General features: G+C 47.8%; 2 protein-coding genes across 5 annotated transcripts; one reads left to right on the forward strand and one right to left on the reverse strand.

Annotated features, from left to right (window-relative positions):
- LOC8075265 (histone deacetylase 9) lies at positions 9 to 17,018 on the forward strand. 4 transcript variants are annotated; one of them, XM_002446356.2, is made up of 14 exons: positions 9 to 209; positions 1,015 to 1,127; positions 1,215 to 1,332; positions 7,201 to 7,275; positions 7,355 to 7,574; positions 7,791 to 7,854; positions 14,596 to 14,688; positions 14,766 to 14,874; positions 15,140 to 15,189; positions 15,269 to 15,359; positions 15,808 to 15,878; positions 16,091 to 16,189; positions 16,376 to 16,442; positions 16,671 to 17,018. In XM_002446356.2, exons 1-14 carry the CDS (start codon positions 173 to 175, stop codon positions 16,754 to 16,756), a joined length of 1,293 nt encoding a protein of 430 aa, XP_002446401.1. In that variant the 5' UTR covers positions 9 to 172; the 3' UTR covers positions 16,757 to 17,018. The 4 variants fall into 4 exon arrangements, with proteins under 4 accessions (XP_002446401.1, XP_021318570.1, XP_021318572.1 ...); XM_021462895.1 differs by having other exon boundaries at positions 11 to 209; positions 16,386 to 16,442; XM_021462897.1 differs by lacking the exon at positions 14,596 to 14,688 and having other exon boundaries at positions 22 to 209.
- On the reverse strand, positions 18,028 to 22,008 carry LOC8072957 (serine/threonine-protein kinase D6PKL1). Its single transcript, XM_002447734.2, has 3 exons — positions 21,668 to 22,008; positions 19,525 to 21,189; positions 18,028 to 19,185 (listed from the first exon to the last, which is right to left on the reverse strand). Exons 2-3 carry the CDS (start codon positions 21,102 to 21,104, stop codon positions 18,336 to 18,338), a joined length of 2,430 nt encoding a protein of 809 aa, XP_002447779.1. The 5' UTR covers positions 21,105 to 21,189; positions 21,668 to 22,008; the 3' UTR covers positions 18,028 to 18,335.

Consider the following 22,347-nt stretch of genomic DNA (forward strand, 5'->3'; position numbering starts at 1 on the left):
CACCCGGGACGGCGGCTTCCGCTTCTCCCCTTGCGCTCGTGCACGACCGCCCCGCCACATCCATCCGCCGCCGCCGCCGTCGCGCTGGGTCTGGTTCGGCCTCTGTTAACCTGGGCCGCTGGGCGACCTTGATTTTCTCTGCCCCCGTGCCGCGGTCGTCAGCAGTGAAGCGATGCTGGAGAAAGACCGGATATCCTACTTCTACGACGGTACATTCACCGCGCTACCTCTTCTCCTGGCTGCAAAACCCTAGCTCTCGCCACAGTCGCAACTCGATGTTCTTAGTTCTTATTACTCCACTTCGGACTTCGGTGTTCCATCGCCTACTGCGCGTGGCTTTAAGCCTTTAAGCACTGAAGCGGGGATTCTACGGGGACTGAGTAGTTTCTTTTTGTTTCGCTGATTTCAAGTGGTCAGACGTGATCAATGCTCGTGGGGATCGCCTTTTGCTCAGCTGAATTTTGGGCTATTTTAGCAAGGGGAAATTGCTGGAGGTATTACTTCCAGGACTTGCTCGGTTTGAATTGGGGCTGATTTGAATTGGTGTTCACCAATCACAAGCCCTGATGCTAGGTTCTTTATAGTTTAGCTTAGGTTCGTTATAGAATGATTTGTGCTTTGTCCCGAGTCAGATAACATAGGTGCAAAATATCTCTTGGATCAAGATTTGAATGGAATTCATTGTGCGCTAAATCCCTATTTGAGACGAGTCAAGGCAAGCTAGTCTTGTAGATTTGTAGCTACAAAATTACATTTGGTTCTTTCCAGGTTATAGAAAATAAGATTCTTGCAAAAAATTCATTGTCTCTGCGCTCTCTGCATATAGACTGTCTTTATCCACGTTCTAGAAAATGAAAACATTGATGTAAAGTTCCACCCAGTTTTTTTAATATGTAAACTGTTTTATTTTATTTGTTCAAATTTGTATAGTTCCAGAGCTCCTGGGTCTTTCAAAACAAATGTTTGAATTTGTGATTGCTGGCTTAATAATTTCTTTTGCCAAACCCATTTTAGGAGATGTTGGCAATGTCTACTTTGGGCCAAATCACCCCATGAAGCCTCATCGTCTCTGTATGACACATCACCTTGTTCTTTCATATGGACTTCATAAAAAGATGGAGATATATGTCAGTATTGATATAATCTATTCATTTTCTTTGGACCCATGAAGACTGTAATATTTAATGTTATTTTGCAACCAATGGATTCTGCAGAGACCACACAAAGCATATCCAATAGAGCTTGCCCAGTTCCATTCTGCTGATTATGTGGAATTCTTGCACCGGATAACTCCTGACACCCAGCACCTATATGCAAGTGAATTAACCAGATGTATGGATGCTGAAGTTTTATTTTTTTCAAACTTATTCTTCCAGACTGTGTTAATTTCACAGTGAACATGTCACGTAACTTGCTCATGTTTCATTCTTATTATACCTTTGTTTATTCTTGTTATTAGAGAATAGCCGAACAGGCTTAGATTGATTGAGAGATGTTTACACAAGGGGTTACAATATATAGAGGCCCAAGGGGCCTGTTCACATAGCCACATAGGGTGGCGTACAGCTAACTAAATAGCAGTAAAAGACTAGTACAATATCCAAAGGGATTAGTAGCACAATATTCTAACAACACCCCCCCCCCCGCAGTCGGAACGTCGCAGCAGCGAACATTCAGACTGGAGCGGAAGTCTTGAAAAACTGAAGTAGGCAGCCCCTTGGTGAATACATCAGCAAACTGAGAAGTAGTGGGTACATGAAGTACGCGAACAGCACCAATGGCCACACGTTCCCGGATGAAATGAAGGTCAATCTCCACATGTTTGGTGCGCTGATGTTGCACAGGGTTGGTGGAGAGATAGACAGCGCTCACATTGTCGCAGTAGACAAGACAGGCTGTGGTAAGAGGATGATGGAGTTCCTGGAGAAGCTGCCGCAGCCAAGAAGCTTCAGCGACGCCGTTAGCAACAGCCCGGTACTCGGCCTCAGCACTGGAGCGAGAGACAGTGTGGGATGCCGCTTAGAAGACCAGGAGACAAGGCTGCCTCCGAGGAATACGGCATAACCGGAGGTAGAGCGGCGAGTGTCCGGGCATCCGGCCCAATCAGCATCCGTGTAGACAACAAGTTGTGTCGGGGAAGTCCGAGGAATGATGAGGCCATGATCAAGAGTCCCCTGGAGATAGCGCAGGATCCGTTTGGCAGCAACAAGATGACTCTCCCGAGGATCGTGCATGTGAAGGCAAACTTGTTGGACGGCATAAGCAATGTCGAGCCTGGTGAATGTCAAGTACTGAAGAGCACCCACGAGGCTGCGGTAATCGGTGGGATCAGCAACAGAGGGACCATCAGTGGCAGAGACTTTGGCGCAGGTGTCAACAGGAGTGGAGCACGGTTTGCAATCAGCCATGCCATGACGAGCCAAAATGTCCAGCGCATACTGCCGTTGAGAGAGGAATAGAGAGTCACCTCGTCGCTGAACTGCCATGCCCAGGAAATGGTGAAGAGGGCCAAGGTCCTTCATGGCGAACTCCTTCATTAGAGCATCAATGACTTGACGGAGAAGCTGCTGGGAGGATGCAGTGAGAACAATATCGTCCACGTAAAGCAGCAGATAGACAGTCTCTGAACCACGGTGGTAGACAAACAGAGAGGTGTCTGATCGAGCTTCAGTGAACCCCAAGGAGAGCAGGAATGATGCGAAGCGGCTGTACCATGCGCGGGGGGCTTGCTTCAAGCCATAGAGGGATTTGTTGAGTCTGCACACATGCTGAGGAAGAGCAGAGTTAGCGAATCCTGTTGGCTGGAGGCAGTACACAGTTTCTGAGAGGGTCCCTTGAAGAAAGGCATTCTTGACGTCAAGTTGATGAATCGGCCAATCCCGGGAGTGAGCTATAGTGAGAACTGTACGGACAGTGGCTGGTTTGACAACGGGACTGAAGGTTTCCTCGTAGTCAATGCCGGGGCGTTGAGTGAAGCCGCGAAGGACCCAACGAGCCTTGTATCTGTCCAGAGAGCCATCAGCATGAAATTTATGTTTGAAAATCCATTTTCCGGTGACCACATTGGCATTGGCGGGCCGAGGAACAAGATCCCAAGTGTTGTTGTCCATGAGAGCGGCATATTCCTCTTCCATGGCACGACGCCAGTGAGGATCAGCAAACGCAGCGCGGCAAGACCGGGGAATTGGAGACAGACCCTCAGCATGAAGAATGCGAGGCTGAATGTATCCAGACTTCCCACGAGTCGTCATACCATGGTTGTTGTCAACTGGTGCGATGGGTACAGCACCAACCGGAGGACCATCTTTGACATACCGTGGGGGAGAAGGTATGATGGTGGAGCGGCGAGGAGCAGCAGCAGCCGGCGATGATGGTGGTGGTGGAGGGCGCCGAGTGTACACCTGGGTGATAGGCGGCTTCTGGAAAGCTGCTGCCATAGGAGCTGCAGGGGATGGATGGCGCCGGGTGTACACATGGATGACCGGCGGCCTCGGTACAGCGTCGGCCATGGGCAGCACCGAAGGAGCAGCAGGCGCCGGAGCAGTAGGCGACGGGGCTGCAGCCAGGGGCAGCCTGGTGGGCGATGAGGGCACCGGGGCTGCAGCCGGGGCAGAACGAGCTGCTGACGGTGCGCGGAAACCTGGGGGAGGGCGCCGGAGCGCTGGCCCGGCCAGAACGGGGGGCCAGAGCGGAACCGGAGCATCCTCAGGTACCTCAGGTGCAGCCTGCATAGGTAACTGAGCAGGGGCACCGGAAGTGGTCAAGGGTGTACCTGCAGAAGAGGAAGGAGCTAGCAGCTCATTGTTAGTTAGAAAATCAAGCTCGTGGGGAGCTGAGGTCCGATGGCGAGAGAAGGGAAAGGTTGTCTCATCAAAAATGACATGACGAGAGATGATGACACGATTAGTGTTGAGATCGAGGCACCGGTATCCTTTGTGATAAGGAGAGTAGCCAATGAAAACACACAAGCAAGAGCGAGGAGCAAGTTTGTGAGGGGTGGTTGCGGTGAGGTTGGGGTAGCAGGTGCATCCGAAGGCACGAAGGTCATGGTAGGAGGGGTGGGTGCCGTAGAGAGCAAAGAAGGGTGTGCTCATGTCTAAAGTTTTAGTGGGAAGACGGTTGAGGAGGTGTGTGGCTGTAGCAAGCGCATCAGCCCAATAGGAAGGGGGCATGGAGGCTTGAAACAGGAGAGTGCGAATGACATTGTTGGTGGTGCGAATCATGCGCTCGGCTTTGCCATTCTGCTGTGAGGTGTAGGGGCAGGACATGCGAAGAACAACACCTTTAGCAAGAAAGAAAGCACGTGCAGCAGAGTTATCAAATTCACGTCCATTGTCACATTGCACAGATTTGATGGTGCAACCAAACTGAGTGTGCACATAGGCAAAAAAATTAGAGAGCACAGAAAAGGTGTCGAACTTGAGGCGCAGCGGAAAAGTCCAAAGAAAATGGGAGTGATCATCCAGAATAATTAGATAATATTTAAATCCGGATATACTGACAATGGGCGAGGTCCATAAATCACAATGAACTAAGTCGAAATTCTTGGATGCACGCGATACAGAATGGGAAAAAGGTAAACGAACATGGCGTCCAAGTTGACAGGCATGACAGAGGGAGTCGCCGTCGGGCTGACTGCAGACGATGGAGGAGGACCGGGCGAGGCTCTGAAGAGTGGCCTTGCCGGGGTGCCCGAGACGACGGTGCCAAGTAGTCGGAGAAGGGGTGGCCACAAGAGCGCATGGGCCGGTAGAAGACGACGGAAACTGTAGGGTGTATAGAGGGCCCGAGCTATCACATCGCAGGAGGGTGTTGCTGGTACGGAGATCCTTCACAGAAACACCAAGTGGGTCAAACTCAACAGAAACGAGGTTATCAAACGAGGTTATCAGAAGTGAACTGTCGAATAGAAAGAAGGTTCTGAATAATGTCAGGAGCGATAAGAACATTATTTAAGTGAAAAGGACCCGGAATGAGGGAGTAACCAGTGCCAATAACCGGGAGGGTGGCACCGTTGCCCACGACGATGGAAGAAGGAAAAGAAGAAGTCGGGGACATGGTGACCATACCGGGGTTGGAGGCAATGTGGGAAGTAGCACCGGAGTTGAGCACCCAGTCAGAAGAGCTTGGCGACGGTGTGAGGGAGACGGTGCTAAAAGCACTCGCGAGGGATTGAGCATCCCATGGTGCCCATGCTGACGGGGGCGCCGGAGGAGGTGGCGGAGTCCATGCTGGAGACCACGCAGGAGGGGGTGTCTGAGGTTCCGAGTAGTATTGCCCAGCGCCGCTAGTCAGTAGTGCGTGCTGTTGTGGAGACAGAGCAGCGCCAGGACGAGGTGGAGGACCGCGGGGGCCGCCGGTGGTGGAGCCAGGCCACATATGGATGGATCCGGTCCATTGGTTGAGGAGGGAGGGCCACTGAGCAGCGCCAGGAGAGCTGTTGTGGCCTCCCTGGCTGCCCTGGCCGCCCTGGCCACGCCCACCGCGGCGGCGCCGGTTGCGGTTGCCGTCGAAAGATGTCCCGGCAGCCGCCCCTCCAGCAGGCTGAGGAGTGCGCGGGGAAGCAGCACCAGAGGGCGGTGATGGGGCAGATGGCCTGCTGGACGAAGAGACGACGAGGGCTGTAGGCGGCGCCGAGGTAGTCCCAATGGTGAGCTCAGCGAGACGCAGGTCGGCGCGAACGTCAACGAAGGACGGGAACGGCCGCTGGCGAGAGATGAGTTGAGCCACGAACTGAAAACGCTCGTTGAGGCCGCGCAGAATGTTCATCACCATGGTGCGATCATTGAGGGGTTCACCGAGGTCGGCAAGGGCATCAGCCATGGTCTTCATCTTGCGGCAATACTCGTCGATGGAGAGAGAGCCTTGGCAGAAGTTGCGGAACTCAGCGTCGAGGATCATGGCACGGGACTCACGGTTGTTGAGGAACTGCTGTTCAATCCCGAGCCAAGCCACCCGGGCGGTGACACCGTCGCGCTCGTGGATGACGTCCAGGATGTCGGCGGAGACGGTGTTGTAGAGCCAAGACACGACCACGCAATCCATGCGTGACCATGCAGCATCAGCAGGGCGGGAAGCGTCACTGAGGACGTGGTCCTTCAGGGCGAATCGACCCAGAACGAGAAGGACGTGGCCGCGCCACTTGGAGTAGTTGGAGGACTGAAGATCAAGAGTGATGGGAATCAGATTCTTGATGTTCTGGACGGCGGAGGCCTGGCTGTGCAGGTGAGCGATGGCTGCGGCTTCGGAGGAGATGGAGTCGTCGTCGCTGTCATCGTGGATTTCAGCATCTCGTCCGCGAAGGCGCTCGCGGAGGGCGGCAGCCTGCTGCTCCAGGGCATCAGCGGCCGCGCGCTCCGCATCGAGGGCGGCAGCGGCCACACGGACCCGTTCCTGGGCGGCGGCGGCGGTTTTCAGAAGGGCAGCCTCCTCCTGGAGTTGCGCACTGCGCTCTGAGTTGGAGGCGCGCAGAGAGGCGGCTTCATCTTCGAGGGCCTGGGCGGCGGCGAGCGCTTCATCGCGGAGGGCAGTAGCAGAGGAAGCCGTTCCACCGGCGTGAGCAGCCATCGAGGAAAGGGCGGCGCGGCGGCAGGGAAGGGCGCGCGGCGCGGCGGCCGGGAGGAGGAAGGGCGCGCGCGGCCCGAAGGGCGCGCGCGGGCCGAGAGGAAAGGCGCGCGGGCGCCGAGAAGAGAAGCGGAAGGGCACAGGACCAGATTAGTCTCGTGATACCATATTAGAGAATAGCCGAACAGGCTTAGATTGATTGAGAGATGTTTACACAAGGGGTTACAATATATAGAGGCCCAAGGGGCCTGTTCACATAGCCACATAGGGTGGCGTACAGCTAACTAAATAGCAGTAAAAGACTAGTACAATATCCAAAGGGATTAGTAGCACAATATTCTAACACTTGTTAATTAGATCTAAGGTGTTGCTACACTTATATTTTGCTTAGGTCTTCATGTATATAGTTGTTAAAAGAATAGAAAGAAGAGATTATCACTGTATATATTTTATTTAGCCAATTGTTGCATACAAGAAATGTAAGGTTAGCTATTTCCAATTAAATGAAAACAATCTGGTTTATATCTTCCATAATCTGCCTATCTGACACCAATTAAAATCTCTATCGATTGTAGCCACAGCCTTTTTTGGTTTTCTGACTTAATTTATCTGGGTTTGTTTTTTCTCTGTTCTCAGACAATCTTGGAGAAGACTGTCCGGTCTTTGATAATTTGTTTGAGTTCTGCCAAATCTATACTGGAGGAACTTTAGGTATTGTTAAAATGACTGAGGGTCTGAGGCTTCTTTCAGTTTTACGAACTCTCTAAGCTGTTCTTTATATTCTTTTTAGATGCTGCTCGCAGATTAAATCATAAAACATGTGACATCGCCATTAATTGGGCTGGTGGGCTGCATCATGCCAAAAAGTGTGAGGCGTCAGGCTTCTGTTACATTAATGATCTAGTATTAGGAATTCTGGAGCTTCTGAAGTACCATGCCAGGGTTCTTTATATTGACATTGATGTCCATCATGGAGATGGAGTTGAAGAAGCCTTTTATTTCACTGACAGGTTCATGCTTTTCCACTAAAAGATTATTTACTGTAATTCCTATAGCTATCTTTTTTGTTATTGTTGCTGTCTACTTGTCTTGATGAATTTTCAATCTAGTCCATGGCTTCATCATTTTTTTGTTGTTCATTGGTTTGCCTCACTGTAGCGTGTTAATTATTGAGTGTCTTCAAGGTGCTTCAGATTTCTTAACTTTTTCTCTTTAATGTTTTGCAGGGTAATGACTGTGAGCTTCCACAAATATGGTGATCTGTTCTTTCCTGGAACGGGTGATATTAAGGTAAGGTTCAACTCACAACCGTCATGAATAATTTATGTATTTCACCTCCATTTAGTTTCTATTAGCTTTCTGTCATTGTCGCAAATGCAGGCATGGGGACTACACTAGACCTTTATGTTAGACAGGTAACTATTATGGCCCTTTGGGCTACATGGTCTTGTGCTGCAATGGGCCTAGAGCCCGTGTGCCTCCTTGTATGGCAAGGATCACCATTGGTTGGTTGATGCATCTATAAGCCAAAACCTATGACATTCTGCCTATATACGCGTTAAATTTTATAAGTGATACGCTGTGGACAGCGATCGCGGGCCTCTTCCAGGCGAACAAGGCCTCCTGCGCTGTCTTCCTAAGTCATGAGTTCCACTCGATGACTCAGTGCAATCTCTCCATTGATGACTACTGCCAGAAGATTAAGGCCACTGCCGATGCCCTGCGTGACATCGACCACACCGTCGTTGACTCGCAGCTCGTCCCCAACCTGCTGCGCGGCTTCAATCCCCGCTTCCCCAGGAAACTAACAGAGCCTGAAACCTATCTACTGAAGAGCCCCCACAATACTTCTATACTTGGTAGAATCTTCTGTCCCCATCTTAGTTCCATCAGTGAGTGATAGTTTTTTTGAGTGATATTTTTTTTTGTGGTGCTAAGAGGTGTAGACACCAGTTTGCAAAGCTGCATATCAACTCTCGGCAAGATATCAGTCCTGTGTCAGCAACAGCTCACCCTTTTTTTGTTGAACCTGAATTTCCAGAAAGTAATGAAGATCTTGAGATCCTTAATGGCAAAATCCTTCTCTAGATCCCGGAGTTTCCTGGAATTATAGGGCGGAGGTTTGGCCAACAAACGCAACCAAACGTATGAAGGGTCAAGTAATCTGGTGGTTGATGAAAGAGGCGTTGTAAGGGAGTCTGGCCGTGGATATCCTTGCTAGGGAGGCGATTAATCAAATAGGTAGCAGTGATAAAGCTTCATCCTAGAATTTTAACGGCATAGAAGCGTGAGCAAGCAAGGATAACCCAACTTCAACAATATGGTGGTGTTTGCGTTAAGCACATTCTGTTGATGAGCATAGGGGCAAGAAACATGATGAGAGATGCCAATTCGTTGAAAGAAAGCATTCAACTTTTGGTATTTACCTCCCCAATTAGTTTGCATGGCTAAAATCTTTTTATCAAATTGCCTTTCAACCATGCTTTGGAATTCATGAATTTTTTGGAAAACTTCAGATTTGTGGCGCAACAAGTAAATCCAAGTAAACTTACTAAAATCATCAATGAAGCTAACATAAAAATTGTTCTTGCTAACAGAGGTGGGAGCGGGTCCCCATACATCAGAGAACACAAGTTCAAGGGGACTAGATGAAACACTTGTTGACTTAGAATAGGAAGCTGATGACTCTTGCCTTTCTGACAAGCATCACAAACTACATCTTTATTTGACTATGAAACAAAGGGAATATTGTTTGTGCTAAGGACCTGCTTAACTACTATAGGGATGATCAAGACGGTTGTGTCATCTAGCCAAGGAGGACTTGATGGCACCACATGTCACTTCATTCATGGAAGACCTAGACTTCAACGGGTAGAGACCACCTTCGTAGTTTCCTCTAAGAAGAATTTTCTTCGTTGCCTCATGCTTAATCAAAAAATAATTTGGATGAAATTCCTTGAATCCATGATTGTCAGAAGTTAGTTGATGGATAGAGGCAATTTTTGCTAGCTTCGGTACATAAAGATAGAGGACAAGATCTCGATTTGGGGTACGAACAAAACTTTGGCCAATTCGGTCGATTCTCATACCGGCAACATTGGCGGTGTGCACCTAATTGGTTCCATGATACTTGTCCCTCACGATGAGTTTGTCCGACTTGCTGATGAAGTGATCGGTAGCATCAGTACCGGTGTACCAATTTGTGTCGATGTCATAAGAGGTAGTCGTTGTCAATGTCGAGGGTGAAGGACGCGTCGAAGCGCTTGAAGCAGCATAGAACCGTGTGGCCCTCCTTGTCGCACAACTGACAGGTGAGGCGGTCGGCATTGACATTTTGGTTGGGCTGATGACGACCTCCGTTGCTGCGGCCGCTGCCATGACATGGCCAACATTGCTACCACGGGTGTTGCCTCCATGGCCGCCGCGAACGGCTGAATTTGCTGATGAGCTGCCACCGTGCAGCAGATCCATTCGCTGCTCCCAACAAACGAGTTGGGTGTCGAGTTCCCCCAAGGTCAGTGGCTCACACACTGCCATGGTGGAGACGGCAGGGTTGAAGTCCATGTGGAGGCCGACGAGGATGTAGGAGGCGGTTTCTTTGTCCTCCAACTTCTTTCCTGTAGTTGTCATGTCATTTGCAAGAGATTTCATGCGACTGGAGAACTCGGTGATGGTGGAGGAGCCCTTCTGGTCGGTGACCAACGCCATGCGCGTGTGGATGACGCGCCCATGAAATTAGGCCGCTGGCATGTCTTGGTTGACCTTCCACACTTCGGCGGCGGTGGAACATGTGGCCACACGCACCAAGAGTTCTGTGGAAATAGATGAAAGCAGGTAATTGAGAATCGTTTGATCCTTTGCAACCTAGGCCTCATACTCTGGGTTCAAAACCAAGTCGATTTGCTTGTCAGCTGACTTGGGAATCTCCTTCGCCGACACTGGTGCGTCGGGGTTGAGGTAATGCACGATTTGTGCACCACGCAAGGCTGACATGACCCGCTCCTTCCACAGCAGGTAGTTCTTCGCAAGCTTCTCGGTGCCAGGACACCCGATTGAGAGCGCAACACCAGTATCGGAAGAAGCCATGGACGAGATTGTGGAGAAACCTAGCTCTGACTACCATGTGAAAATGGTTGTAACGTGATGCCCTCTCAGTCGCACGGCTCTGTGTTATATAGGCTAGAAAAGCTCCTAGCGTGGCACATACAACGTAGTGTACAAGTCAAGAAAGACTTACAAGGGAACAAAATATGTGATCAATCAATCGACCTACAATACAAGGAGACAATGTAGATACAAGTCCATATTTGTTGTTTCCTTGTATTATACTCCATCCCAAATTGTAAAACGTTTGACTTTTTTACCCCAAGTTTGACCACTCGTATTATTCAAAAAATTTGTACAAATATAGTCAAATTTAGGTCATTCTTGAAGAACTTTTATTAATAAACCAATACACGACAAAAAAAAGTGATATTTTGTACAAAACTTTGAATAAGACGAGTGGTCAAACTTGATATTAAAAAAGTCAAACGACTTACAATTTGGGATGGATTGAGTAACTTATAAGTTGATTGATTGATTGATATCTTCCTTTCCATGTAAATCTTTCTTGTCTTGTACTCCAAGATGTGCTGCCACGCTAGGGGCCTTTTCTAGCCTATATAACACGAAGCCGTGAGCCTGAGAAGGCATCACGTTACGATCATTTTCACATGGTACTTAGAGCTAGGTTCGTTCATAACCTCGTTCATGGCTTCTTTTGTTCCTAGTGCTTCTCTCTCAATCGGCTGCCCAGTCACCGAGAAGCTCATGAAGAACAACTTGCTGTGGAAGGCGTAGGTGATATCTGCCCTCCGTGGTGCCTAGGACGTGCATTTCCTCAATGTTGACGTGCCGGTTCAACTGAAGGAGGTCTCGAAGTCTGTTGATAAGCCGACGGATCTTATCCCCAACCCAGACTATGACACTTGGGTTGCCAAGGATCAGTTGATCCTCAACTACGTGCTCTCCATCTCCAGGGAGATCTTGGTGCAGGTCGCTACCTGTACCACTGTCGTCGATGTGTGGAAGGCCATCCAAGATATGACAACATCCCAATCTCGTGGCCGTGTCATCAACACACGCATAGCTCTAGCCACTGCGCAGAAAGGCTCTTCTATCGCTGAGTTTTTCAGCAAGATGAAATCCCTTGTGGATGACATGGCGTCTACAGGCAATAAACTGGAGCAAGAAGAGATCGCCTCCTACATCCTCACTGGCCTCGACATAGATTTCAACCCTGTAGTCTCTGCCATGGCAGCGCGCGTGGAGCCGTTGTCCTTGGGCGAACTCCACCAAATTGGTGAGTTGGGAGTAGCGGATGGATCTGCTGCATGGCGGCTCCAGGTGTTCAGCCACCCGTGGTTAGAGTTGGCAATGGGTAAATCCCCATCGGGTATGAACTCCCCAGACTCATCCCCGTGATAACAATATGACACCACGGGTATCCCCATATACAGTCATGGGTGGGGGAATTTTCCAGACCCATACCCGGGTGGGTAAATTAGACCTGGCGGGTCACCCATACCTGCCAAACATCAGCAATTCACAAGCACTAGTCACGTAGTAGCAATTCACAAGCACTAGTCACGTAGTAGCAATTCACAAGCATCGTCACATAGCCATTCACAAGCATCGTCACATAGTCACCTCACCATATACCTAGCAAATAGCAACATAATAATTTCAGCTGCAACCACTAGTCACAGCACCATAATAGTTCATGATCCATACAAATCACGTAGTAGAGAGTAGTACTTTGCTAGCATTACATAGGGTTTCAGTGTATGGGCTGCCGGTGGACTGGTGGCTGGTGGGCTTCTTTAGTTTTGGGCCGGGTATTTTTCACCCATGGGTAAATGGGTATGAGGATTACTAGAACGTCCTCATACCCGCGTACCCAATGGGTGAAGGGTTTGCTTCGTTTATGTACCCATGGATACTGGTTTCACTCCATATTGGTACCCTAATGGAGTAAATATTCATCGGGTCGCGGGTCGCGGGCCCCCATTGACATTTTTACCCGTGGTGGTCGTGGGGGCAATGGCGGTCGTCCTCAACAGAACTCCTCCAATGCTGATCACCCCACTTGGTAGCTTTGCGGCAAAGAGGGCCACACCATGTTGTGCTGCTACAAGTGTTTCGAAGCATCCTTCACTGGACCTCCAGAGCAGCGATTTGTGTCGGCCGCCACCACCTCCTACGGCACCGACACCAATTGGTACACCGATACTGGTGCTACCAATCACATCACCAATGAACTAGAGAAGCTCACCATGAGAGACAAGTACCATGGCAGCGATCAAGTGGCGTAGGTATGAGAATCAACCAAATTGGTCAAAGTTTTGTTCGTATCCCAAAACAAAATCTTGTTCTAAACAATGTCCTCTATGTTCTTGAAGCTAGCAAAAAGCTTTGCCTCTGTTCATCGTCTTACATGTGATAATCATGCCTTTATTGAATATCATCCAAATTATGTTGTGTTGTACTAGGAAATGAAGAGAACTATTCTTAGAGGGAACTGCAAAGGAGGCATCTATCCGTTGAAGTCTAGGTCTCCTCCAAATAAAGTGACATATAGTGACATCAAGTCTTCCTCGTCTAGGTGGCATAGCCAGCTTGGTCACTCGTCGTTTGCAATAGTTCAGTAGGTCTTAGCAAAAATCACATTTCTTTTGTTTCTGAGTTGAATAAAGATATTGTGTGTGATGCTTGTTAGAAAGGCAAGAATCACCAGCTGCCCTATCCGAAATCAACAAGCATTTCATCTAGTCCTCTAGAATTTGTTTTTTTTTTCTGATGTATGGGGTCCAACGCCACCTCTGTTGGCAAGGACAATTTTTATGTTAGCTTCATTGATGATTTTAGCAAATTCACATGGATCTATTTACTGCGCTACAAATATGAGGTTTTCCAAAAATTCTATGAGTTTCAAAACATGGTTCAACGTCAGTTTGATAAGAAAAATCTACCTATTCAAACCGTTTGGGGAGGGGAATATTAAAAGTTGAATGCTTTCTTTCAACGCATTGGGGTCTCTCACCATGTTTCATGTCCCTATGCTCATCAACAAAATGGCTCGGTTAAATGCAAACATCGCCATATTGTTGAAGTGGGCTTGTCGCTACATGCTCATGCCTCCATGCCCCTTAAATTTTAGGATGAAGCCTTCATCACCGCTACTTATCTCATAAACCGCCTCCCAGCAAAGTCATCCATGGCCAAACCCCTCTAGAGCGACTGTTTCATCAAAACGCCAGACTACTCGACTCTCCGTACCTCTGGTTGTGCATGTTGGCCTAACCTCCGGCCCTACAATTCCCGCAAGCTTCAATTCCATTCCAAACAATGCGTGTTTTTAGGCTATAGCAAGATGCACAAAGGATTCAAGTGTCGGTATGTCGCTGAAGGTCGCGTTTATATCTCTCGTGACGTGTTTGATGAGAACGTTTAACCCTTTGCTCAACTTCATCCTAATGCCGGAGCCCGTCTCAGATCTGAAATACTTCTCCTTCCACTCACTTTGCTTAATCATTCCTCCAACTTTGGGAACGACAATTCTTTTGATCTATTTGGTAATGGTTCCCTGAAAATCTGGAGAAAATTTGGCATCATATGACACTGCTCCTACAGGCAGTTTCTCTTTTTGGCGGGGACAGGCGTGGCTCCTGGTGATGATCCGCCTTTATTGCCTGCACCGCCTGCAGCCTGCTCCCGGATCCTCGGATCTGCCACAGTCAGCATCCACGCCTGCGGTTTCTGTGTTGGCGCCCCGCTCCACCTCTCCACGTGCACCACCTGGCCTGGCTCTGTTCCACCAGGTTTCGAGGACGAAGGGACATGGGGCTGCCGCATCTTCCTCGGTCGCGGCACCCGGATCTTTTACGGATGGTGCCGGGACCGAGGAATGATGAGACCTTTATATTGTTATATAGAATTATAGATGTTGTTTCAATGGATTCATGCTGATTTACCTTGCTGCTATTGAAGGATATAGGAGAAAGGGAAGGAAAATATTATGCCATCAACATTCCACTTAAAGATGGGATAGATGACTCTAGCTTTACTCGACTTTTTAAAACAGTAACCCTGCACTGCATCCCTTTCTTGTTATTTTGTCATTTTCATAGTCCTGTTATGTTAACTGAGTTATCATGCAGATTATTGCCAAAGTTATTGAGACATATCTGCCTGGTGCTATTGTTCTGCAATGTGGGGCTGATTCATTGGCGAGGGACCGTCTAGGCTGCTTCAACCTCTCCATTGAAGGTTCTACAGTTTCTAACACACACACACACACACACACACAGAGAGAGAATCGGCAAGACTCATGTGTATATCTAATTAGCTTTCCAGTCTTGTTGCTACAGTGTTTTTCCTTTTTTCCGTTGGGGGGGGGAACAGGGGGGCTCATGTCCATCAATGGAGTTTTAGAATTCCTTTGGGCTATTCACCTAGCTTCCTTAGGCTAAGCCTACTTCAATTGTCTATTAGTGCTTAACTGCTTACATGCCTTATCTGTTTTCATGAACAGGCCATGCTGAATGTGTAAAGTTTGTCAAGAAATTCAACATTCCTCTTCTGGTAAGGGATGTTACTATTATGTGGTATTTCTCTCAATCTGGCTTTAATAGGCTATAATTGTATTTTCCCAATCATTCAGGTAACTGGAGGTGGTGGATACACCAAGGAGAATGTAGCAAGATGTTGGGCTGTTGAAACTGGGGTCCTTTTAGACACAGAACTCCCAAATGGTATATCATTTATTCATTTTCAGCTTCTTAGGCCTTGTTTAGTTCATGAGAAATTTTGCAAAATTTGTCATATTCCCAGTCACATCGAATCTTGCGACACATACATGGAGCATTAAATATAGATTAAAAAAATAAGTAATTGCATTTACCTGTAATTTACGAGACAAATCTTTTGAGTCTATTTAGTCCATGATTAGACAATGTTTGTCAAATACAAACGAAAGTGCTATAGTGTTTATTTTGCAAATTTTTTTGCAACTAAACAAGGCCTTATCTTTCTTTGTCCTCTTGTTTTTGGGTGAAGCAGCTAGTAGCCTAGATATCGTTGCTACTTATAAAATTTCTCATGTTCCTTCTGTTCCTATCGTCATATGGTGTTGAAATTTTCTGATAGTTCTTTGTATAGTTTTCTATGCTAGAGAGTTTTACTTTGGCATTTTCTGTGCAGAGATTCCAAACAATGAATACATCGAGTACTTTGCTCCAGATTATACACTGAAAGTTCCAAATTTGAACATGGTAAAGAAACATCTCCCTGTTGGCCTTTATTAACCCTATACCTGATCTTTATATTAAGTCGCATTTGAAATATTGAACTGTGGCTCAACTACAAATTGTTAATCATTGCCTCAAAAACAAAATTTGTTAATCAATTTAGTGTTACTAGAAGCCTGAAACTTTCATGCAGATTGACAATGATTTATGACTTACCTATTGTTCAATTGGAGCAGGACAATTTGAACAGTAAGACCTATCTCAGTTCAATCAAAGTGCAAGTGATGGAGAGTTTGCGGTCCATACAGCATGCTCCTGGTGTTCAAATGCAAGAGGTTAGGCTTTCTCTGCTCGGTTGTTGAATATATACATTGGCACTTGCATGATGAAACCTCCCAAGTGAAAATGGTTATGTATAAAAACATGGGCAGTATCAGAACAATTAAATATGCTTTTTCAGATTTTCTTTTTCTTCAATCAAGGCATTTATTCTGGAGGGGTCATAAATAAATCATTTGCAGGTTCCTCCAGATTTTTATATCCCAGATTTTGACGAAGATGAATTGGATCCTGATGAACGCGTTGACCGTAAGTGAAAGATTTTTGGCATGCTCTGTATTGTTTATTTAAACAATTTAATGATTTGTCTAGGGGTCAAGAGTCGTCTAGATTCACGTGCATGGCAAATGCTCTCTCGATTTGCCCTTTTATTTTAGTCTCTAGCAGCCATTCACATAGTTACATTGTCTTATGCATAACTCTGTCCTTGTTCATCATCATTGTGTCTACATAACTTTGTAACGTGTTATCCTCCAGAGCATACCCAAGACAAGCAGATTCACCGTGATGATGAGTACTATGAAGGTGACAATGACAACGATCACGACGATGGCGCACGCTAATCTGCTTCCAAGGAACCGGTGTAAATGGAAACTGTTGTTGTGTAGCTCAGCAGCCTTGTGATGGAGTAGTTTGTCAGTCGACAGTAGGATCTAACTTAGCAGGTCAAAGTGATTGTGACCCCTCCTGAATTACACATTCTAGTACAACTTTGCTCATTTTTCAGCATGCAAGAATGCAAATTTCTCAGTGGTACTGGTATTTGGTATCTCAAAAAAAATACATGCATGAGAAATTGATTTATGCAGCTCAGTGATATGCTGATATGTGGTGTATATATGATGATGTCTTACATTGGATAAAGCTGTGCGATGTCTTAGGCGATGGAGCACTTTTCTTCTTCTCACCATTAGAGATGGCAACGAGCGCAAACCCTCTGGGTTTTAGCCAACTAGCTGTTGTGCAGGGTGCGACTTATTTGCAGAATTTCGGACAAGAGAAGGGTATACGTGGTTGGCCTGTAAGCGTACCTGAGAAATACAAAAAGCATTAAGGTCGTCACGTTCATTTATTATTTGTTCTTTTTTTTAGTTTTTAGTTTTTATTTCTGAAACAACTAAATAATAATATTCTCCAATTATTTTTCTATGGCTATATACCAAGTGAGTAAAATATGTGCCAAGATGGAAAGGAGAATAAGGTTATTGTGGACAGATATAGTTTGCTCTACTACGACGATTAGGTTTAAAAAAAATCTATGGAAGGTTTGGGTATTAACGCTCCACACTCATGTCTATAAACCCATTGGATCTATCTTTGTACTCACTAAACAAACTCACGGGTAGATAAATTGACCCATACCTTTATCTTAATAGTGTAAAAGCCCATCGGTTTTGGTTTCATGCTTCGTGGGGAAACGGCTTGGAAACCAAGGACACGTTTGGTTACAGGCCAAAGCTGACCATGACAAATTTTGGTCTGCCTTAGTAATTTGGCTGCCATTTGGTTCTTGGCCAACATTTGGCTGGGGGCTGGCCCTAGAAAATCTTGCCTCGGCCTTCTACTCCCTCCGTTCGATGATGGCTTCGGTGTTCACTGTAGTAATGAAAAGATCACATAGTCAAAGCGGGTGAACCGACGCCATCAAAGCATTAGATTCACACAAAAGGTACATTGCGACCATAACCAGGACACACCTGTTCATCACTAAAGAATGCCCGTAGTGTACACAAGGTGGCAGGAAATGCACATAACTGCCGAATCCGTGCAATAGTACTCCTACGTTATTAACACAGAATTAATTTACAGGCCTCACTTCGACTTGGAGTCACCATTTCCGAGCGTTAACAAGTTCAAGTAAGCGAGGCAGAAACTGTTCATGCAGCAACACATTCTACATTTCTACTAGTTGCATCTAGCACATACCCAGGAATTTCCCAACCGTGTCTTCTAATATTTGATGGTATTAACAAGGCATAAAGTTACAGGCTGAACAGCCAACCTTACCTCACTTCCCAACATCCGAAACAACTAACTTTCAACAGAAAACTGCAGGGAAGAGGGACTAAGACTACTCTTGCTAGCTTATCATGATACTGATATATCCTTGGGACTACAGCAGTGATACCACTACAGCTACAACTAAAAGAGCTCGAACTCGATGTCGTCGCCATTCAGCCGGAATTCCAGACATTTGCCTTCCTTTTTCTTGCGTGTCGCGAGTGCTGCTGCAGTATCAATGTTCTTCGGGGTCTCTGGTGGCGCAGTCCACCGGATCAAGGCCCAGTTTAGGCCTTCGAAGAAGGGATGCCGTTTAATCTCAGCGGCTCCTCTCGACGAGCCGAGCCGGCACTCTGGCTCTTTCACAAGCAGCCCTCTGATAAGATCTCGTGCGTGGAAGCTTACAGCTGGGTTGTCAGGGAACTTCAAGCCCTGTGAGATCACATTTGAGAGTGTTTCCTCATTGCCAGGTCCCTTGAATGGTGTCTTACCGTAGAGTAATTCGTAAAGGAAGATTCCAAGAGTCCACCAATCCACCGAGCTACCATGGCCATCTCCTCGAATGATCTCTGGGGCAAGATATTCATGGGTCCCAACAAATGAATTTGATCTTGCTTCCGTGGGCTCAACAACGAGCTGTGGAAGTGATGGTTTCTTCAGGGGCTCAGCTCTAGGCCTCCGTGTCCTTGATGGTGTAGACGAAACCAAACGGGGCGTGAAGCAGGACGAATTGCTCCAGGATGGCTGGATACACAGGGGATCAATGCAGCTTTGTGCACAGGGACCAGAAGGCCTACTGGGCTCATCTCTGCCTACTGATGATGTTCTCACAAGCATTGGGCTCACTGAGCACCTCAGAGACAGATCAAAATCTGAGAGCATGATGTGCCCATCTTCACGAACAAGTATGTTCTCTGGCTTCAGATCACGGTATATGACCCCCAACATATGGAGATACTCCAAGGCTAAGAGGACTTCAGCGACATAAAACCTACAAAATGTAGATTTCTCGAGTTACAATAGCTCAGTACTAAAATGAAACATATAAATAAAATGTAAATTCTCTTAATTTACAATAACTCACTAGCAAAATACAACCTATATAAAAAAATTGTAAAATATTGGATTACAATAGCGGGATATACTATCACAGGAGGATTACAATAGCGGGATATACTATCACAGGACAAAAAACATCTATCTGGTACCAAACACAGCGAGGTTATATAGTCACCGTTTTTAGTTCTTGGTAAAGCAGCTCAATCATGACAGATACATGTGTATTAGTGCATAATGATAGCACATCGATAACATGACTATAAGTTCATACCTTGCAGCTGCTTCCGAAAAGGTTTTGGTAGGTTGTTTCTGCCTAAGGACATGTAGGTCACCACCAGGGCAGAACTCCATTACCAGACAAGAAAGGTTGTCCGTCGTGAAATGAGAATAAAGAGTTGGAAGGAATGGATGGTCGAGCATTTGCAGTATCTCCCTCTCAGTTTGTGCTCTGAGCATTTTCTTTCTGCTTATGAGGTACTCAATGTCCATAACCTTCAATGCAAACATGCAGTCTGAGCCCACTAACTCAGCCAAATAAACAGTGCCAATGTCCCCACAACCAAGTTGTTTGATAAGCTTGAAGTTCTTCAATCCCAAGCTCCCTTGTTGGATAGCCATGCGCCTAATGGCTCCCCATCTCACATCCTTTGACATGTGAGGCCTGCTTCCATTAGCACTGAAGCTGCCATAACTGTCCTCACTGATACTTGTGCTGGTGCTATAATCACCAATGCTACTCTTAGAGCTTTGGGAGCATTCGCCCTTCTCCTTTGATCTCGACAATTCACCAACCTTTGAGCCATGGATCACACCAACACATCCTTTGGTGCCAAAATCAGCTCCATCAACGGTGGTGGAGCTGACAGCAGCCTTCTTGTTAGTCGGTGCTGGGGTTCTGGGTTCATCCTGAAAGGGCTCCTGCTGTTTACTAGTGTGAGATTTAGGACCTTTCGTCTCACAATGCTTGTGTGATGCGGGCACTATAGCAGGTTCAGGTTTGACCTTCTTTTTCGTCGAGGTTTTATTCCGAAACATTGGCCTCACCAGCCGTGAGCCACCTACTGGAACAGCCCGGGGGCTAGATGTTTTCACAGATTTTCCCTTCCTCTGTTTTGGCAGTGTTGCTCCTACAGAAATATCTTCAACTCCCTCTGATGACTTGTTACTGATCACATCTTGGATTCTGGTCTTATGAACCTTGCCAGTGGTAGGAGATGCTGATCTCAAATTCTTCTTGGCCGAGCTCTTGCTCTGCCCCTTACCGATTCCACTTGGCTTACCCACTGAACTTCCTGCCAATTTCTCAGGCAGCATAGAAACTTTCCCCGCCTTACTCTTGTCATCTTGCTCCTCGTTGATTTGAACTGCAACAGAGCCATATAGCTTCTTGATTGGCCCAGAATCAGAAGGGGTGGACACCCCTGTCGGCTTCGAAAGCCTCTTCATGGCTGCCATCTCCGACGCCTGGGAGATGCACATCTTCCTCAGGGCCTGCTTCAGGCTCACAGACTCCACAATCTCCGAGCTCGACACCGGCGACTTCCCGAGCGCAATAAGCCGCCGATCCGTGCTCGTCTGCCCAGAAGCCCTCGCCGACGTGCGCACGTTGATCGATCTGATGAGCTGGTCAAGATCATCCTCCACCGAGCACGACCGCGCCCCATGCTCCTGCCCCACTGGCTTCACCCTCACCCTCAGGTGGGTAAGCCCACCCGGACGAGCATCCTTCGGCTCGTCCACCAGTTCGACGATCTCCGAGCACCCGGAAGAGCCCATCCTCTTGGAGCCCTCCTGTTCCACGAGCTGCACCTTCATCTGGGTGGGAGGCCGGCCGTAGAACGGCTGCTGCATTTCAAGGCATCAGGACCGACAGCTGCCTCCACTTCGGCGAACAGAGTAGCCGCTTTCCCGGGTCAAGAACCGGCATCACGGAGTCCTGCACAAGAACGAAATATGAAATGAATCAGGTAATAATGAAGGAAAAACAGGCGGAACTAGCACAAATGGTAGAGAAAAGTCTTTTAAAAACTCTTAAGGCCTGTAGATCTTGGTGTCCAACGTCCGGCCGTTTCCTCTTACCGGCTCCAAAGCTAAGATTTTGTTTTTAAAAAATAAAATGAAAATAAAAGTAGATAGCAAAAGGAACAACACAGATGCGGTAGGTGAGGCTGAGGCAGGGTTTTCCCCTTCTTTTTTCCTAGCAAAATAGCGAAATGATGCAAGATCCGTAAACCCCTGGGCGTTGAGGGAGAAGACGACGCAAGCAGACGAGTAAACACCCCCCAAAACCTGGGGGATGTGCTTACGACTTTGGACAAAGACAGCAACTCAAACCCAAAAAAACCAAAACAAAAAGAAACAGAAGGATGAGATGGTCTGCAAGGGGAACTGGGGGGTCGAGCGGAGGATCTTACCCGGGGCCGCGGGCGCGGGCGCTGGCGCGGCACGCGAAGGGCGGCGGCGGCGGGAGCTGGTGCGGCCCGCGCTCGGTCGGCGGCGCGGCGCTGCTCCCACCTGGAGAAGCTGGCTGCGGCGGCGGGGCGAGGATTTGCTAGGGTTTTTGGCCCCCCGGAAACGGCGGCGAGGGAGCTGCGAGTGGTGAGTGGGGGATGAGGGAAGAGGCGAAGAGGAGGAACGAGTTCAAGTGGGGCGAAAGCGGCAGCGCTCTGCGGCAGCAATGCGCGGCGCGCATCACGAGGAGCAGATGATGGCTGCTGCCTCTCCGCTCCTTGGGCCCCCCTCGCTCTCGGCTCTCACACACACACACACCTGTGCCCTACTAGTACCACTCTTCTCTCTCCCAGTCCCACGGTCGCGTCGCCGTGCACCAAGGGACGGATCCATCGCAAACCGATAAAACCCAGGGCCCCACACCGCCACCACCACTTTTATTATTATTATTATTATTATTATTATTATTATTATTGCAGGCATTTATTAATACCTGTAGCCTGTAGAGGCGCGCAGCGTGCTGGGCTGCCGTGGCGCCGTGGCCGTGCTTCCCTTTTCGCCCTTTTCCTCGTGTCTCATCGCGCTCTCTCTCGCTCCCTCGGGGACCTCGGTGTACGGTCGGTCTCGCAGTGCAAGCACAAAG

Source organism: Sorghum bicolor, chromosome 6, assembly GCF_000003195.3.
Source record: "Sorghum bicolor cultivar BTx623 chromosome 6, Sorghum_bicolor_NCBIv3, whole genome shotgun sequence".
NCBI lineage: Eukaryota > Viridiplantae > Streptophyta > Magnoliopsida > Poales > Poaceae > Sorghum > Sorghum bicolor.

Excerpts from the sequence above, each read along its gene's own strand:
- LOC8072957 (XM_002447734.2), bottom strand. The coding sequence starts at position 21,104 with ATGCAGCAGCCGTTCTACGGCCGGCCTCCCACCCAGATGAAGGTGCAG. Across the intron at positions 19,186-19,524 it reads TTTTCGGAAGCAGCTGCAAG|GTTTTATGTCGCTGAAGTCC; the intron begins GTATGAACTTAT and ends TACATTTTGTAG.
- LOC8075265 (XM_021462895.1), top strand. The coding sequence starts at position 173 with ATGCTGGAGAAAGACCGGATATCCTACTTCTACGACG. Across the intron at positions 210-1,014 it reads GATATCCTACTTCTACGACG|GAGATGTTGGCAATGTCTAC; the intron begins GTACATTCACCG and ends AACCCATTTTAG. Across the intron at positions 14,875-15,139 it reads CTTCAACCTCTCCATTGAAG|GCCATGCTGAATGTGTAAAG; the intron begins GTTCTACAGTTT and ends TTTCATGAACAG.